The sequence below is a fragment of the Rhododendron vialii genome, chromosome 4a (genome assembly GCF_030253575.1).
Source record: "Rhododendron vialii isolate Sample 1 chromosome 4a, ASM3025357v1".
NCBI classification, from domain to species: domain Eukaryota; kingdom Viridiplantae; phylum Streptophyta; class Magnoliopsida; order Ericales; family Ericaceae; genus Rhododendron; species Rhododendron vialii.
The window spans coordinates 40,814,901-40,833,897 of record NC_080560.1 but is presented as its reverse complement, the minus strand read 5'-3'; the positions used below and the strand labels follow the sequence as shown (position 1 = coordinate 40,833,897).

General features: G+C 37.8%; 2 protein-coding genes across 3 annotated transcripts; both read right to left on the bottom strand.

Annotated features, from left to right (window-relative positions):
- Nucleotides 1-3,863: 3,863 nt before the first annotated feature.
- On the bottom strand, nt 3,864-7,830 carry LOC131323553 (agamous-like MADS-box protein AGL81). Its single transcript, XM_058355405.1, has 2 exons — nt 3,996-7,830; nt 3,864-3,947 (listed from the first exon to the last, which is right to left on the bottom strand). The coding sequence occupies exon 1, from the start codon at nt 5,640-5,642 to the stop codon at nt 5,052-5,054; it is 591 nt and encodes a 196-aa protein (XP_058211388.1). The 5' UTR covers nt 5,643-7,830; the 3' UTR covers nt 3,864-3,947; nt 3,996-5,051.
- Nucleotides 7,831-7,964: 134 nt separating this feature from the next.
- Nucleotides 7,965-12,866, bottom strand: LOC131323552 (tubby-like F-box protein 3). Of its 2 annotated transcripts, none has more exons than XM_058355404.1 (6): nt 11,442-12,866; nt 10,090-10,177; nt 9,760-9,889; nt 9,494-9,673; nt 8,704-9,215; nt 7,965-8,307 (listed from the first exon to the last, which is right to left on the bottom strand). In XM_058355404.1, exons 1-5 carry the CDS (start codon nt 11,742-11,744, stop codon nt 8,744-8,746), a joined length of 1,173 nt encoding a protein of 390 aa, XP_058211387.1. In that variant the 5' UTR covers nt 11,745-12,866; the 3' UTR covers nt 7,965-8,307; nt 8,704-8,743. The 2 variants fall into 2 exon arrangements, with proteins under 2 accessions (XP_058211387.1, XP_058211386.1); XM_058355403.1 differs by having other exon boundaries at nt 8,733-9,215; nt 11,442-12,863.
- Between the last annotated feature and the right edge of the window lie 6,131 nt (nt 12,867-18,997).

The window sequence follows — 18,997 nt, the reverse complement described above, 5'->3', positions numbered from 1 at the left end:
ACGAATTCTAAATGGGTCAGGTTTGAGTTGAACAAATGAGACACGAAATTAACACGACCAACACGATTATTAATCTGTGTGACCCATTAACACGAACATATACATATATATATATATATATATATAATATGGTATATCTATAATTTTATATAGAGTTGGGCAATGGACACGATAACACGGCACGAACCGGACACGAAGTTAACAAGTTATGGTTGAGCATTTCTGACACAAAATACGAAAATGACACAACTCGATAAACACGAATTCTAAATAAGTCGGGTTCGGATTGGGTGGTTTGTGACACGAACCCGATTGACACGATCCGACACGACCTGTTACCGAGGTGTAGAGTCGAGAGAAAAAGATACAGCGGAAGAGTTGGGGGCTTCGGGTTTGATCGAGTGCAACCAGTTACCATGTTTTTGCAATGAATGGTTTAGATGAACTCTTTGAAATTTAACGGCCGTAACGTATTGGGGACATGATGCCCCAATACCACCCTGGGCCATCACAGCTGGACTTTGCGTCGAAAGAAAGCACCTTCTGGAGAGAAAAGTTCTGGCGTGGGTTCACCAACCCCGCCCCCTCCTTCCTTTTTCCCACCTTTTTCCTCCACCTTTCTTCCTCTTCTCCTCTTAATCCCTCATCTCCAGACTTCTCCTCTCTTCCAATTTTCTTTCTACATCCATAGCTATGAGGTGGTTGAGACTCTTTCCTTAGGAAGCTGAGACCTCCCACTATCCCCATCATTTTTGGACTCAGGAGCCAGATTTAGGGTTCTAAGTCTGATTTCTTGGAACTAGGGTACCGGTGACGAAGACGGCATCTACGGCAACTTCTGCCTTCAATTTGAGTCATAATGGGAAAAATTTTAACGCCAAACATCTCTCTATTTTGTACTCAACAAATTCCCCATTGCACTTAACTTTTTCCATTACTTTTAGTTTAGTTTTTATTTGAATTTTTTTCACGTTTGTTATAGTTTCATGCCTCACTGGTTTTCCAATTCATCTCGTCAAAGACGAATTGGAAAAAAAAAAAAATTTACTATTTTTTTCCAAAATATTTGGATAAAAGCAAAAAAAATTACTTTTCTGATTCTGATTCGTCTCGACGACGAATCAAGAGGTCATAAAAGTTTGAGACAAAAACTAACAAACGCGAAAAAAATTCAAATAAGGACAATTAAAAGTTAAAGAAAAAAGTGAAACGGAATGGGGAGTAAGAAAAAAAACAATTACCACTATACTTATATTCCATAGTCAAAGTATAGACCAAAATACATTTTCCAACATTGATTATTCATAAAAATAGGACAAAAGTTGTTTAACAATCCATCAAAGTGAAACCAACGTATTTTCAAATCTCGAAAATCATTTTAAGATTGATCGACCTTATACTATATTGTATCGCAATGAATTTCTCTTTCGATATATACAATGTCTGTTTAAATCGTATGTTCAATCCGATTATATTGAGCAACAACACGAAAAGCAACAAGAGTCTCTGAGTTCGTGAGTTGTCAAAAACGATGCAAGGAGAAAAGAAGTGCTTTGTTTGGAAGCTTTGTTTTATTTGGGCCTTTTTATACCTCTGCCCAATGGGGTACAACTGTGTCAAGTACTTTTTAGGGAGAAATTTTTCAGTGTCGGGTGGGTATCACGTGGTGTCCGTTCGGCACATCCGAGCCGTCCGATGCGATTTTGGATGGCTCAGTTTTGGAGAGAGAAAGAGGAGGGGTGAGAGGAGAAAGAATGTTTTAATCTAAGCCGTCCAAAAGTGCATCGAATGGCTTGGAACTGCCGAACGGGCACCACATGGAATATACCCGCTCGGCACTAAAAAATTTCTCCTTTCTCTAGGAGAAAAAAGAGATGATTTGGGTCCTAGCTCTTTCATCTAACAAACGTGCATGCCCGCAGGAAAAGTAAAGAAGCGAAAATGTCATTTCTACTAGTCAAATGCAGTGCATGACTCGTGCAACAGCCAACAGGAATTTGATAGTCAAACTTTCCAGTGTTTGTTTTTATTAGTCTTTAATTTGCATCCTTCTATTTTAAGAGAGCTCCTGAATTCCCAAATTTGTACGTACCCGTACGTGGTTTTGTGTATTTTAGACCATTGAATCACGTGCGAGCCGTTTCATGCATCGAGCAAGAGGCTCATGAATCGTGCAATCTTGTAGTCGAAATATACAAGAACATACCGGTATGTACAGACAGAATTGTAGAACGTACTGGAGAAAGAAGGGTAGGTTGCGAATAGTAGTTTTATGCAATGCAGGGTCTGAAAGGCAGATTGGAAATTTGGATGGGTCTGGAACCTTGTAGAGATAAAACGTGTACTGTCTTTTTCACTTTTGCAAATGTTCAGACGCTATACCAGCAGGCAGCTGTAGGGGTCTTTAACATCATCATTTTAGGAGTAACTAACAAACCATGCCTGAAAAGCTCTATATATTGTTAGGTCCAATTCCAACTCCAATGCCACAGAATTTACCCAAGCCTTCTCTCTCTCTCTCTCTCTCTCTCTCTCTCTCTCTCTCTCTCTCTCTCATACAGTACACACATACTGTTTGCTTCCCGGGGAGTGCTGTCTTGCAATTTCCTAAGGTTTCTGCAGCTATTTTGGAGGGTTAAATGAGACCACCCGGACCAGGTGGCCCTGGGCCAGGGCCTGGACCTGGTTGGGGTCCTCCTGGCCCGGGAGGACCACCCGGTCCATTCCCAGTACCAGGAGGCTTTATTGGTGGCTTTTTTAATGGCTTGTGCACTTCCATATCTTCCTGGTGAGTTACCAAACTTCTGTGATTTTGGTTTAGTTTGGAATGTTCGTCCTACGGAACTAGTGAAAAGATATATAATCTCATACGCGGATACAGGGCCGGCTCTGGGCTAAGGCCCAAGAGGCCGGCGCCTTAAGCCCCCAAAAATGTGTAGAAATTAGGGCCTCCTACTTTTTTGGGTACCCATTATATATGTCCAATCTTTTTAGGTATAGCAACATTAGAGGTCCATTTTAATATCCAAACCACCTATTTTTCACTTAAGGGACAAAAGCCCAAAAGTTGGGCCCAACCTGACTTGCTCAATCAGAGGAAACAAAAAAGGAAAAAGAAAATGCAGATCACGGGTGGTTATCTTCATGTAGAGCCCTTTGAAAAATGATCTCATGTGGTGGGTTCCTCGATAAGTCTTATGCATATTTTATCCTTACAGCTCTAATCTCTATGAACACACAATAAAATGGAAGGAGATGAATTAGAGATCAAAGGAGAGAAAACAGGATCAGAAATTAGTATTTGAATGGGTTTTTTCCTTTGTCGAATACATGCATTTGGCTTTGACAAAAAACTATTTATCTACTTATTATTTTATTTTCGTAAATTTTATTAAGGGCCTCATTATCTACGTTCGTCTTAGGCTCCCAAAATCTCAGAGCCGACCCTGCGCGGATATAATGGTCCTGGATCAAGAGTAACCGTTCTGATAATACAATACCATACCCTCAAAGTAAATTGTCATACACACTTTGTAAGAAATATACATATTCGATAGGTGTTTGATCCATGCCAGAAAGGTATTAACCAAATACTACTGGTTATGTTGTCATCTCAAGTATATAATCTGATCAAACAAACGGACACTTAGGCCACTGATGTAAATTCATCTTCAATACATGAACTTGGAAAGACAAACAATTGAAGTAAAAATTTGGTTCCCAACTTCTTTTATGCTTTTGAATTGTTTGAATGCAGTGATATGCTACTAGTATATGTTCATTACAACTAACCACTACTTGTTTCACTTTCTTTCTTTCTTTTTTTTTGTGTCAATGCAGCTTCTACGCCTTATGCTGTTGTTGGCTGCTGCAAGATTGCTTTGGTGGTCCTCCCGGGCCTCCCGGTGGCCCGCCAGGACCCGGTCCACTTCCCATTCCCTTTGGACCTCCACTCGGGCCGCCAGGACCCAGTCCGCTTCCCATTCCCTTTGGACCTCCAGGTGGTCCACTTGGACCGCCTGGACCTGGTGGTCCGCCCGGAGGTCCAGGACCAGGCGGACCACCCGGAGGTCCGGGGCCAGGTCCTTTCTAATGTTATTCATCACTAGGGATTTGCACCTTTTTTTTTTCCTCCGCCAAAAGAAAGAGGAATAGCCACAATTCTTGCTTCATCACTTCTGTATTTGGAGAATCCTATCCATGAAATAAGATTGTGCCAGAGTAGTTGTTCCTTCCGATTGACAATCCGGATTGCAGACGCGTGTTCTATAAACTTAAAAACATTGCCTGTTGTTTCCTGGATCATATGTAAACAACCTAATTTTATTACAGTCGCACACACTTGCACTAACACTTTTAATCGTTTGTGCAAGTGTTTATTACAGTCGCACACACTTGCACTAACACTTTTAATCGTTTGTGCAAGTGTTTATACTGTTTGGTGCTCCCGCTTGGAGAAATACAGAAAGCTCACTCCAAGTAAAAAAGTCCGTACAATTATGCAAAAAAAAATATACAAAAAAAACCCATTTTTAATGGTTTGCGCAAGTGTTTATACTGTTTGGTGCTCCCGCTAAGAGAAACACAGAAAGGTCACTCCATTTGAAAAAGTCAGTACAATTACAAAAAAACAAAAAAAAAACCACTTTTAATTTTTTGTTCAAGTGTTTATACTGTTTGGTGCTCCCACTTAGAGAAACACAGAAAGGTCACTCCATGTGAAAAAGTCAGTACAATTAAGCAAAAAAAAAAAAAAAAAAACCACTTCTAATTGTTTGCGCAAGTGTTTATATTGTTTGGTGTTTGGTGCTCCTGCTCAGAGAAATACAGAAGGCTCCATGTGAAAAAGTTCGTACAATTACGCAAAAAATACAACAACAAAAAAAATAAACGCCTCTATGTTCATCGAAAAAACCCCGGCTCCCAAGTGCAAAAGCACCCAAAAATAAAAAATAAAAAAATTACAGAAAAAACAAATTGAATTGAAATATAATAAGGAAAAAGTTTGTACCAAACATGAGCTGAACCACAATCTTACTCAAATTTATCTCTCAACTGTCTAAAAAATTTGAATTCCCTCCAACGTTCAGCAACAGACCCACCAAAACAGATCCAAAAAGGCTTCTGTAACCCACCAAAATTTCAGAATTTACAACAATTGGTAATTCCTCACCATTAATGTCTTTCCCCACAGAACCAGCTTTCTTTTCCCCTGTTTTACTCCGGCGTTCGTCGTCCACCGCCTTCAAAAACTCTATTCGATCGCTCAATGCGTGATTCATGGCCTCCATCATCCTCATAATCTTTCTCCGATTCTCCCTCTCCGCGTCGGCGATTTCCCTCTCCAAATTCGCGATCTTCTCATCGTCCGAATTCGCATCCGTTCGAGCCTCTGTTTCCGTAGTAGCTTCGGTACTCTTTAGGGTCCTTGAGTACATGTCTTTGTACACGCCGATCATGGCTCTCGCGTCGGCTGGCTTCTCCGGCCACGAATCGATCTCCCCGTCGGGGCCGAAAGCAATGGCGCATACTTCGATTCCACACAGGGTCGCCAGCTCCGTGGTCTTTTTCTTGATTGAGATCATTCTTTTCTTGTAAGTCAAGTTTCGGGCTTTTTCGTCCTTGATTAGTTGCTTCACCATGTGGGAAAATATTTACAAATTCCTGTAAGAATGGAAGAAGTAGAGAGAGAGGGAGAAGAATACCCATTGTGCGTATACGTTCGTTCTGTATCTGTCAATTTATATGAGCCGCACTCAACGAATTGTGATAGGTGTAGATGGCTTGTAAGTATTTTTTGGAAATCTTTTAGGATTAGAATTATTCAAATCGAAACATGATGGAATAGGAAACAAATTCTTGATGACTTATCCAAATCGAAATCACCACAAAATATTAAGTAACGTCATTCTTACTGTATTAAGTTATGGACGTTCATTTCTCGACTAATTTGCGATGATTCGAGCCACTCAATATATTCAAAACATGATTTTAAGGGTACCCACGAGAAATCAGCAAAAAAAAAAGAGATAGGAAATGACTTGGTCCGAGCAGTTTTTGTTTGTATTTTATCGAACGGTTTAAATAAAAACTGCTTAAATCAAAACATTCCCTATCATTTCTTTTCTGATTTATCGTGAGTATCCTTAAAATCACGTTCTGAACACATTGAAGGAATTAGATCATCGAAATTTGATCGGAAAATAATAGTAAAAGGGACGTCCGCATTTTATTTAAAATAAGAACGCCCTTACCTGAAGGAGAATCTCGAAATCACATTCCAAACCCCAATATGGGAACCCTGTTCGTGTAGTAATCTTAGATTCTTCTTGATTACTAAAAATGCAAACAAAAATAATTGTACAAAAATAATGATGAAAAATAATTATGAAATTCAGTAATGGAAAATGATGAAAATTGAATCCAAATCCTTGATATTGTAGACATTGACGCGTATTGCACTGTACTAAAATTTAAGTCGATTGAAAAATTGAAAACGTCGTAGTCGAATAGAATTGTTTAAGAAGTAAATTTTCAAATTTAAATTACCTTTCATTTAAATAAGAATAACGTTCCCCGATTACTGCGTTATTATTATTATTTTTTTCAATCGACGTGATTTTTTTTACTGAGATGCACTACTCTTTGATTAATACGTTATGAAACAGTTTAGATTAAATTTTTAATTCATTGGTCGGATTCAAGATGCGTGTGAGATATACCTCCGTTAACATGGACTGATTTAGGTGCAGATGCAATTTTTCACAAAGCACAGAGGGTGTAGATGCAACAAAGCTGGGACGGATCCACGAGTATAGCCTAGGGGACACCTGTTAATTATAATGATGAAAGTTTTTTTTTTTTTTTTGTCAACCATAGTAAGATCCTACAAAACTAAGACATGCATTACTAACTACAAAAGTTTATAACTCGTACTTTAAGTTAAATTAGCTAAAAATAAGCACAAAATCTCGTACAAAATTTTTAAAGTATGTTTTAAATGAACATCGACAAGTTTTAGAATGATCAAGCTAGTTTTGTTAATGACTTTATTTTAAAATATTTCTTCCAAGATGGTTAAAAATAAAGAGAATCAATAAAGAATAACTCCAAATAAACAAACAACTCATAAAACAATAAGTATAAATACACCATATGATAAAATTCAAGCATAAAACTAATTCTATATTAGCACACTTTTATAATTATTATACTAATTTATACAAAAAAAATATTTCCAAAATATTTTAATTTCGAGTGGGGCACATTCCCCCGCATGCCCCCGTTTCGGATCATCCCTGCGACAAAATGAACATAAAAGGGTTGTATCCGCATATGGCCTAAACCACTAGGGTATAAGTGAAGTCTGCCCTTATTTTTATGAAAATTGTTAAGAGTTCAACTTCGCTGATATTGATGAATTTCTTTACGCATCTGACTGATCGCGAGCAGCAGCTCGAACCGTAATCGGCCGAGGTGAACCGCACCATTGAACCGCGATTTGGTTTGAACCGTGGTTCACACGCTAAAAATCCGAACCGCATGGTTATTCCGCTGTGTTTGAACCACAATCCACAACCTAAAAGTCACTAACCGGACCACGAGCCATTATTCTATGAAAGTTTTGAACCGGGATAACCACTTGGTCCAGACCAAACCGCATATCCGGGTCCATTCGATCAACATTTTCACAGCAAAATCAGAAACCACCAGAGACCGTAGGTCTCCCAAAAGTGGATCTGGACCGGACAGATCTACTGTTGGTCCAGATGAGAATACAAGATTCAGTCCGATTAATTTACCAGTTGTTATGATAATTTTGGACTAACCATAAAATTGGAACGAAATTTGATAGTAAAGATAAGTTCACAAAATCGCGAACAGAAATTCCGCAGACCAATTAGAAATATTGATTCCACAAGAACACTGAAACACATTTCCAGAAAGAAAAAACAAAACAATCATAGGGCGATGAACAAAGCAAATATATACAAACAAAACACATTTCCAGTAAAAACACTGAGAGTTTAACTTAACAAAAACAAAAAGAAGATAAACAAAGCAAATATATACAGACAATTATTGGATTATTTTGGGCATTCTTTCTCGTCCAATCTTCTTCTGCCTTCTCAGCAACTGAGCTCAAAGAAGATACACACAAAACCAACGACATCATCGACAACGTAGTGGCTTCTTTGCACGTAACAACTCCCACTATAGTGACAATCAACCATAAACGAACACTAAATCTCTTTTGAATCGCAAAAGAATCACTTTTGATTCCACCATACGACAAAAAGAGTTTAGCTGCTCGATAGCAAAAGAAAAGGAGGTTAGTAACATAGCATTCGGTAATTCCCACACACTCACTTAGTAGCAGCATAAGTTGCCGGTGTATAGTAACATAAGTTGACACCTAGAATCTCTTAGGATCGTTGGTCCTTCCAAGTGAGTGCTTCGAAGTTGCAAGAGAGATTTGCGGATCCCTTTCTCGTAGATTTAGACAGAAATCTACAGGTTCTTTGCCGAAACATGTAAATCGCTTGTGCCTATTCATCGTTTTTTTCTTATCATGCTTAGTTGCGTGGCATGTTAATTATGTGAATTTCTGCTGCTTATAAGCAACTACAAGCTAATTGACCCGACGCATATAGGTTCAATGATAAGCATGTGAAAAAGCTCAATAGTGTAGTTTTTTTGTACCTGTATAGATAGAGCAATCTGATCCAAACCTGTCAGTTCGTCATTCACAAGCTATCTTGGTGTCGAAGCTGCTAAGACAGATAGCAAATGCCTGAAATGCAGAGAGCGGGTACCGGTAATCCATGGTGAACACATCTTTCCCAACTTTCCCAAACTGGAGGATGACCTTCTCATGTTCTGGGCCCGCCTGTCCGTTCTCCGCAGAAGCCACCAGCTGAAAGTTTTTCACAGAGGCAACTGTTACCCGTCCATGAAAATTCAAGCACCAGCACTGGAGCTGCTCATGCCACCTGGGAGCCTTGTTTTTCAAAACAAGGGCTCCACGTCTCTGATCAGTTGAAGGTAGCGAGAGAAATTTCTCCAGTCGGCTTGATTTTGATGGGAAAAATGGGACTGATGGTAAGGAATCTACTTTGCTAAGAGGGAAGTCTGTTTGTGTGGGAGCCACACCTCCAGGTTCTATGGCAGAAGCCGGAATGGCATCCATGGTACAGTTCAATCTTCTAGGACCCCTGTTTGTCCAAATAGAGAAGCAAAATTATATCAAATCTACTTCCATGAAAATATTGAAAGTAAACCCAAACAACACATCACCGAACACAAATTTTCACTTCAGTGATCAACAAGAAAAGAATGAAAAGGAACAAGGAACATGCCATCATCAAATTTTCTTCTTTCATATATAAGTCATTCTTACTCGTGACTAAACCTTGACACACTCGGTTTGAGTCACAGATTATTGATAACCCTAGCACAAAACCTACAACAATCACATAAGTGTTTCTTTTACCTGGAACCCAACACATTCAACTCATATGAGATGTGAGCAATTGGATTGTTGCCAGCAGGAATTCTGGGGGAAACTTGTTTTGAGCCCACAAAACTAGTTGAACAGCTTTTCATCATTTTGACTCCAGCATGAGGTGGCAGGCCATCATATATTATGAACTTGGTTCCCAGGAAATTTGATCTTGCCAGATTGAAATTAATTTGTATTAGTGGAACTGGAACCCACATAAAAAGTAGATGACCAGGAAATATGGCAATTAGATTTACCTTAATCTCCCTATATAGTTGCTACTACCCTTTGACATATCACCGGGACGCAGAGAGATGTTGTAGTCTGTGCAAGTGGGGCGCCTAAGCTTACGAGCAGCAAGAAGAAACTTCCCATTATCAGCCAATGCTGCAACAGAGGTAAAAGATTGAACAATTAAAGGTTTAAGGTTTGAATGGAAGCCTTTTCAAAATATGGCCTCTATCTTCCAAATGCTCCATTCAATGATCGGGAAAAGATGCGGTAGAAGTTAATCAGATAAGCCTAAGAAAACAATCCCATTAGAAAGAGAAAGTGCATGAGCCCAGTGGGAAAGATGATATGCTTACCTTGAGTTAAATTAAGGTAAAGGTGATATGTTTGTGTAGACTGGTTCCGCTTTATAAAACACTGGACGAGCGGCTCTCTCGGACCAGGCTGAGAAAAATAGCAAGTGATTATGAGTACACACGAGCGTAGAATCCAATGATTACCGATGCATACTAACGAGTTGGAACAGAAATGGCAAGATCAGATGGGCAGGATGGCTCCTGCCCTCGAAGGAAAATAAAACGCAGACAACAGCAAGAAAGATACGCAATCACTTTGTTCCTAAATTATGCAAGCTTAAAGGTAGTCCCAGAAAGAGTCGTTCTAGCGTTTGTCATAGATCCTTTGAGCAAGCTCTCTTACACGTATCCAATCTTGAGATATAGACATAAAATAAAATCCTGTAATTATGGTACTCAGTGAGTTCTTTCACTTTTTCACCCAACAGCCCAAAAAAGGGCAAAGAGAGAAATGCGAGTCAATTTGGAAGGTCAAACTACAAAGGGATTCAGGCTTTCTGCCATGTCTCATTATTGTCAAGTCAGATACACATGCAGTAGTTTCCAATTCGATCCATATCATACTGAAGAAGCAGGTCTCCATGGCACCAGCAGTTGAGATTAACGGAGAGAGCCACGTAAGTCCCAACTGTACATACAACCATCTTATGGACCCTGAAAGTTGATACTTGACATGAATACGCAAATTGTCCTAAATGTATTAATTAAGTACCCAAACCTTAAGCAGGATAACACGAGCCCAAAACTTGGGGACTTTGTTTCTACTAGGATTTCAAAAGTTCCCGAGAGATGTATCTTGGCCTAGAAAACACAATTCGGGGCAATAACTTGTTCATTCCAAGCTGGCACTTCATGTTGTAACATGACACACTAATATATGCTCGAAATCCATGAAGAAGTCAAATTCAATAAAATCAAATACTAAACTCAACACTCCCACTATAAACAATCCCTATCTGTTGCAGTTTTAAGAATCTGTTTCCTACTTCATTTTCCAGCAAAAACCACAAGAAAGTCCCTTGTTTGGTAGATAATTTTCAAAACTCATTTTTGAAGAATTTTTAGGAACTAAGAAACCATCTTTCGAGAAAAATTCAAAAAGATGTTTTATACACTGAAAAAAAAAAAAAAAACCCTACAAAAACCATGAGGTTTTATTGTTTCCGAAAACTGTTTTCTGAGAAGTGTATCACAACACTGCAACCAAACAGCATCCATCCACACACAAACAGTAATTAAACAATTGAATATCCACGAAGAAGAAGCGAAATTAACCAGAAATCAAATACCAAAAAATCAACACTATCACACCAGAACAAGTGAAAATTTGAAGGGGGCATTAAGAGCCAAACCTGCTTAACCGATATCGGAAAAGTGAATTTCCCTGACACCTCCGGCGTACTCACAAGCTCCTTTATGATCTCCCTCCAAGTCCTACACACTCCACCACAGGCAACCACACTCCTCCGCGACGGCCAACCAATCTCTGACGCCTCTATCCTCACTAACACCTCCCTCAACAATTCCTGTGGCAGATTCGCCCAACAACTACTTATACTACTACTTTCTTTCAATCCATCAATCTCCGCCTCTGCGACCGAGCTGTCCTGAACCACGCGGTGGGACCTTGGTTTCAATCCGTAACCTAATTTCATATCCAAACTTCTTCTCAAAACTACACCAACATAAAACCAAAACAAACCGAGCCTTAAGTCACAATCAACGCGATGAAACTGTCATGAACTACAGTGAGCGACCCCAATTTGAATCCATAACCTAATTCAATACAAACTTCTTGGCGGACACTTAGATAAAACCGAACCGAACCGAATCGAAACTTAAGTCCCAATTAATTAGGCTCGAATAGATGAATCTGTTTTCTCCATACTCCTTCGCGAAACTGCCAGCAGATAAAGACCAAACCAAATCGAGACTTAAGTCCCAATTAATTAGGCTCAGACTAGATGAATCTGTTTCCTCCAAACTCCTTCACGAAACTCCAGACCAGACCAAACCGAGCGTTAAATTTCAATCAATTAGGTCGGCTACATGAATCTGTTCTGGAGAATCTCCGCGTACATAAAAGCTTCCAACCAATCAATCAAGGTCGGCTACATGAATCCGTTTCCTCCGGCAAAACTCTAACAGATCTAACATCTAACTAATCTATCCCCAAATTGACAAAGATCTAACAAGATCGAACACTCAGATACAAACAGCAAATGCATACAAATCTACAAGCAGACAGGTATACTTTTTCCGTCATAAGTAAAGCATCTCCAACAAACATCGCCCACGTATGTATACGGTCACATACTTATTTCATAAGTAAAGCATCTTAAGCCCGTATTATATATACACATATACAATACAAATATCTGTAGATACAAATTAATGAGTGGAGACGAGGAGAGGAGGGGCAGTGATTTGAGGCAATTTGGATCGGTGCGATTTTTGGGGAGAAGAGAAAATGGAAGAAGAGTGTGGAGTGAGAGAAATTGATAGAATTGGGAGTTTTGTTTTGTTTTGGCAGAGAAAATTATTGATAGGGGAGAGAGAAAGATCGGTTACGAGAGGAGGAGGAGGAGAGTGAATGCGAGATTTATGAGCGGTTTGGTGAGACTTGGGAGGGAGATTCTTGGGTTGGATACAGGCGGATTATACTGTACACTGTACAGTATACATAGATGATGAGAGAGAGAGAGAGAGAGAGAGAGAGAGAGAGAGATGGTAACAGGTCATTTGATTGTGAGAAACAAACAATGATTGTGGTTGCCTTGTTGGCATTTTCGACTGAGGAAGACTTTTTGTTCTCTGATGACTAGTTTTGGAAAACAAAAAAAAAAATAGTATTTTCTGCACCGTTCTTAAGTAGTAGTAAATTTCTTTACTCTATCTAGCGGTGAGCAAATAATCCGTTAAAACATTAATTTAGTTCAAATCAATTCAAACCAAATTATTTTATTTGATTTTTAAGTAGTGTAGTTTGGTCTTAGTTTTAAAAAATTAAAAACCGAATTATATGGTTTTGTTTGTGAATTTACATTAACGATTACGGTTTCAAACTGATCCGAACCGTATATATACATTTTATATATATTTTAATATAATACAGATACACCAATAAACATAGTCTATGTCATAGTGAATTAACTTCCTAATTTAGTATTCCACTTCGTTGCATTCCTTTAATGCGAATAGAAATTGTCCTAAATTTCTATTGGTTCACGAGTTTTGGTGATGGTTGATTTTGATGAGTTTTGGTGATTTCAATAGAATTTTAGGTTTGAATATAAGTTTTGGTTTTATTTATCTATGTCATTTTGAGTACTTTAAATCATGTGTAAAATTGATATTTTAATTTCAAGCAAATTGTCGTTCAAAATCGAAACTGGTCCGTATTTTAAAGGTCTAGATTGGTTAGGTTTTATGAATTTTATGGATTGATTTGGTTCTCAAAATTCATAATTCATAGGTATTGGTTTGGTTATTGGTTTACTACAAAACCGAACCAATCCGGACTATGTTCACCCCTACTCCATCTATGTTTTCCTATTCATTACGTCAAAAAAATTTCTCAAAACCAAATAAAGTCGTGACAGTGGTTTAGGTTTTTAAAAAAATAATTTTGTTTCGGAAATTAAAAAACAAGGGTCCAGGGACAAGGATAAATTATTCTATACTCCTAGAGCACCAAGTGACAAGGTCCCAAACTCTGATGATTTTTAAAAAAGAATGACTTAGCCCCGTTTAGCTAAGGAAAATAACTAAACAAATACTCCATCTGTCTCTTTTTAAGTATCCTGCTTCGTAACTCCAACTTATTAAAAATACATCATCATTATACCTTTCACATCAACTTTTTCCTCCATTTTTCCTACTTACTCATCATCATTATAATTTTAGTCACTAACTTTTCAAAATGGAATATACTTTTAGGAACAAAAGAGACAATGCACCAACTTTTATTTACTAACTTTACAAAATAGATACTTATTAAGGGACAGTCCAAAATAGAATACTAGACTCTAAATAAGGGACGGAGGGAGTAATTATTTTTAGAATAAAAGGTGAAGTATTATCAGAAAATGACCTGTCTTTTAAAGAGAAAAGCAAGTTGGAGTACTTAGAAAACAACTTTAACGGAACGGGGTCTTAATCAATTAGAAAGAAAAGATATTTATAATATAGAGGAGATTAGCACAACTACTATATAATATAGGAATAGGACATATAGACCACCCGAGGTTGATGGAGGAAATCGACAGGTAGTATTAGGTCCCGTTCCGGAAACCTTCTTAAAAAATATGTATTTATTTTGCCACTTCTCATTCAAAAATAAAAAGGGTCATTCCACAAAACTCAAATAAAAAGTTCATTTCACATTTTCAAACTCAAAAATCATGTAAATGAAAAAAAAAATCATTTTTTTTTGCACCGTATTAAAGATCTCAATGAGATCTATCAAACAAGATCCATAATGATAGAAAAATTATTTGCGTAAACACATGATTTTTGAGCTTGAAGTTGCCTTATACAAAAAATAAGACAGTTGCTATGATAATGGGCGCCGGCGGAGGGAAATCGTACCGGCGGCCGCGCCGGGCCGTCTCCGGCCACCGGACGGCCAATCCGAGCCGTCCAAAAATTCTAAAAAAAAAAACCGAGGGGGCCGGCGCGGGAATAAACTGCATCCGAGGTGTGTAGGGTGCTTGATCCGAGCACCCATTTTCCGTGTATATGTGATGATCATATATACACGGAAAAGGGGTGCTCGGATCAGGCACCCTACACACCTTGGATGTCGTTGATTCCCGCGCAAGCCCCCTCGGTTTTTTTTTTTAGAATTTTTGGACGGCTCGGATCGGCCGTCCGGTGGCCGGAGATGGCCCGGCGCGGCCGCTGATACGATTTTCCTCTCCGGCGCCCATTGGTTCCTATATAAATTCTGAAAAATAAGCACCTCCTTCTTATTTTTTGGGGAACAAGCCTTCTTATTCAACAAAAAATAAGTTCTTATTTGGGTTGTGGAACACAGCCTTATTCAACGAAAAATAGTAGTATCATTAAAGTAAAAAATGACAGACGGTAAAAGAAGATTAAAAATGGCAACTGATTTTGCCGCTCTCTTATTTGTGAACGTTACTTTCTTTTTTGTTTTTATTAAATAAATTTACTAAAACACTCTTGTACTTTATGAAAACACCCTTGCACTTTATGGTATCATAAAGTGCAAAGGTATTTTAATAAATTCATCTAATAAAAATAAGAAGAGGAGTGACATTAACAAATAGATGAGTGGCAAAATCGGTTCTCTTAAAAATATGATAAGAGTCTAGTAAGTAAAGATGGTACGGGAGAAAGTGACATTTACACGTGCAAAGATCGGATATTATCAACGACGTTGTGGAGAAATTATGTAATTGCAAAGATATTTTAGTGACAATCAAAGGTGATGAGAATATCTACAGAACTCTCTCTAGCTTAATTTTCTATAATATAGGAAAAAGATGAAAGAAATAAATTAAAATTGTTTGACAGTGATCAAATGGGGTTATCTAAATTATAAAAATAGAGCAATTTTTGTTAAAAATATTAGGCATATAAACGAAAGCAACATCTACAATCGTTAGATCACTTTCTGTTAATTTTGTAGCCACCCGATCATTTTTTTTTTTTTTGTAAAAGATTCATAGAATATTCTTTTAATAAATTCATATCTCTCTAAACTCACTTTCTAGTCAATGTATTTCTATGTAAATATTACATTTTATGATCAAATAGGAAAATATATATCAAAATGATAATTGACGGTTTGAGGTGATTACAACTATCGCGTACAATGGTTGGATAAAAAGAATAATAATTTATTTAAACTGAAACTATATTATATTTCAACGTGCCTTTAGACACAGGCATCCACTATTATGTCGAGTTAACTCGAGCATATAATATCTCGGTAGTATGTGCGGAGCCGCACATGTCTAGCACTAGTGACAGCGTAAAGGCTTGTTTGGTATGTTTGTCTTCTTTACTTTTGGAGTATTTAATAAGATGTGTCCTATTTCAAACAAATTTTAAGTAAATAAGCTATTAATTAATACAAAACACAGTACCTCAATAAGTTACCCTTTTTAAAAATTTGGACATGGCAATCAATAGTTAATAGGTTAGTTTGTAACCCCCAAGGAGTTGGTCGGGTGGTAAAGGTCTGAGACTTGGGCGTTTACTTCCTCCTATAGTCTCACATCACATCCGCTCAGGTGCTATCAGTTTATTTGGGGCCAATCCATATAGAGCAAAACTTTAATTAGGACACCCGCAAGTAGGCGGCGATATTGGTCTCTAAGAATTAGTCGAGGTGCACATAAACTAATCTAAACATTTGAGTTATCAAGAAAAGTATGTGTTGAAGTGTTATTTTCCACACGTCATATGGGGCAATTCCTACCCTTTGGTTTGGATACCAACTATCTTAGCAACTAACCCGAATTACTATAAATTAGTACTAGTACTATGGATAGTATCGCTTTATAGTATAATTAAGCAACATTAATTAGTACGACCAATTTCATTATGATAAAGGATTAGGCCCCCCAAGTATGAGCTAATCCACGATTATCTCTTCATGAAAAGGACACATCAAGTGTTAATAGTCATTTGGACATTAATTTTATCTTATTTTGGGCCCTAATTTTATATTGTACACTCCATTCCCAACAACTCACAATTCGAGGAAAGAAGTTCTCTTTCTTTTCTTGTTTCTTTCTCCCCCACTCCCTCATTTACGCATGGGATTTGGATCTTTGGCCACCAACTCCTCATTACATGATATATAGACATCTATGTGATTTCAGATATTTTCACAAGTTGTATTATTAATATTTTAGGATAATTTGAAAAACTCCAAGTTTTGGCCCCTGCAAGTTCCTTGCGTGAATTTTTTTCCCAAAAAATTCTCCACGTGGGTAAAAAAATCTCTTAAATTTCTAAGTAATTAACTATTTTTCGTCACGCAAACTTAGCTAGTAATATACTACTGTGTCTTAATCATTTGGCTTACTTTTTTTTTTAGATAAAAAAAGAACATCATATATATATATATATATATATATATATATATATATATATATATATATATGAGTCCCCTTCTAACAAGGACCACCTCATTTTAATAAAATGCAGACCTCCCTTTTCCGATTGAATTTTGACGAACCGAGCCACTCAATGTGTTCAGAACGTGATTTAAGGGTACCCGCGAGGAATCAGCAAAAAAAAAGACCAGAAAGAACTTCATCCAAGCAGTTTTTGTTTGTTTTTTATCGAATGGTTCAAATAAAAACTGCTCAAATCAAGCCCTTCCCGGTCATTTTTTTTGCCAATTTCTCGTAGATACCCTTAAAATCACGTTCTAAACACATTGAGCGGCTCGGATCATCGAAATTCGATCGGGAAAGACGAAAAATGGGGAGGTCCGCATATAAGATCCTTACTTAAAAATTTATATATATATATGAAAGAAAGAGTACAAGGGTTTAATCAAACAAAATACAACACAAAAAAACACTTAGAACTATGCTATCGCCAGAAGATAAAGGCTAACAAAAAGCCTAGGGACGCCGACAACAAGAGTAGGCCAATAAGAGGCCTAAAGAACAGAGCATAGTATGGAAAGTGTGGAAATTGTGTGTGCAACAACTCCAGAACGTAACATAAGCAAATAAAACTAAAAAGCAACAATTTAAGCAAATATATGTCTTCTTCTAGCTTTCTCTAGATGATATTTCGGAGTATCTCTTTATTAAGGTTCTTTTCCTTCTGTTTTTTTTTTCTTTTGGGTAGTCTTTAAAAATCAACTTGAATGTGATTGGGGTCCTTAACCAAATGCTTGGCTGGAAAGATAAGAGTTGACCCTTCCTGTCCCCGGATTGGAGAGAGTTGTTTTGAGTCATGGGCTCCATCACGGTTTCTAGTTTGACAATTTTAATGTCACACGTCCTGATGTCTAAATGTAAGTTACATAATGCACAAGTGGGGACCCAAACACGAAGCGGCACAGCAAACCAATTATCGAACATAACAAGTCTCTTCTGGCTTTAATCTTTTTTAAAGGTCGCCTTTCAGGTATTATTGACTCTTGTAGGATCCATTACTCCTATTTTACTTGGGTTTTTCGTTAATGGACGGTGAAATTAGCCTTTTAAAATAAAACGAGGTGCATATAAGTTGACCCGAATACTTAAATTGAGAGAGAGAGAGAGAGAGAGAGAGAGAGAGAGAAGGACAGGGGACACCTACTTGTCTATGTGCACATGTTAATCGTGTCTACAACACAACAATGTAATAATGTATCCAGCGAATATCATCACTAACTGAGATAAAAACAAGCAACACAGCACATGTTAGTGGGGAATCTGAAATCTTTGTGAAGCACATACGTGGTGTTGTTCAATGTGTGGGAATCACTTCACCTAATTGAGAAAAAGCAACCATTTTTTAGGTTGATGAGAGAGAGAGAGAGAGAGAGAGAGAGAGAGGGGCTCTAAAACTTTACACCTCGTCCAGCTCCCACTATCAAACTATCACTGAGTTTCTGTAGTTAAAACACTTATTAGAAGTTACAGACAAAGAATCCACAAGGCACACTAAGTGACGTAATGTGCATGCGTGAGCATAAAGCACCTTCTGAAAATATCCCAAAATATTAAAATTCATGAGAACGAGAATTAAAAGTAAAAGTGTAAAGCAAAAATTAAGAGTGGGAGCGAAAAGTCAATATTATTGAGGACCTAGGTCTATGGTGCTGAAGACACCAATCAAGATCCTCACATACGACATTTTTCATGTACCTTTTATGTGATGTAAAATGACACCCACCACAACAGTTTCATTCAACACTCCAAGCCGT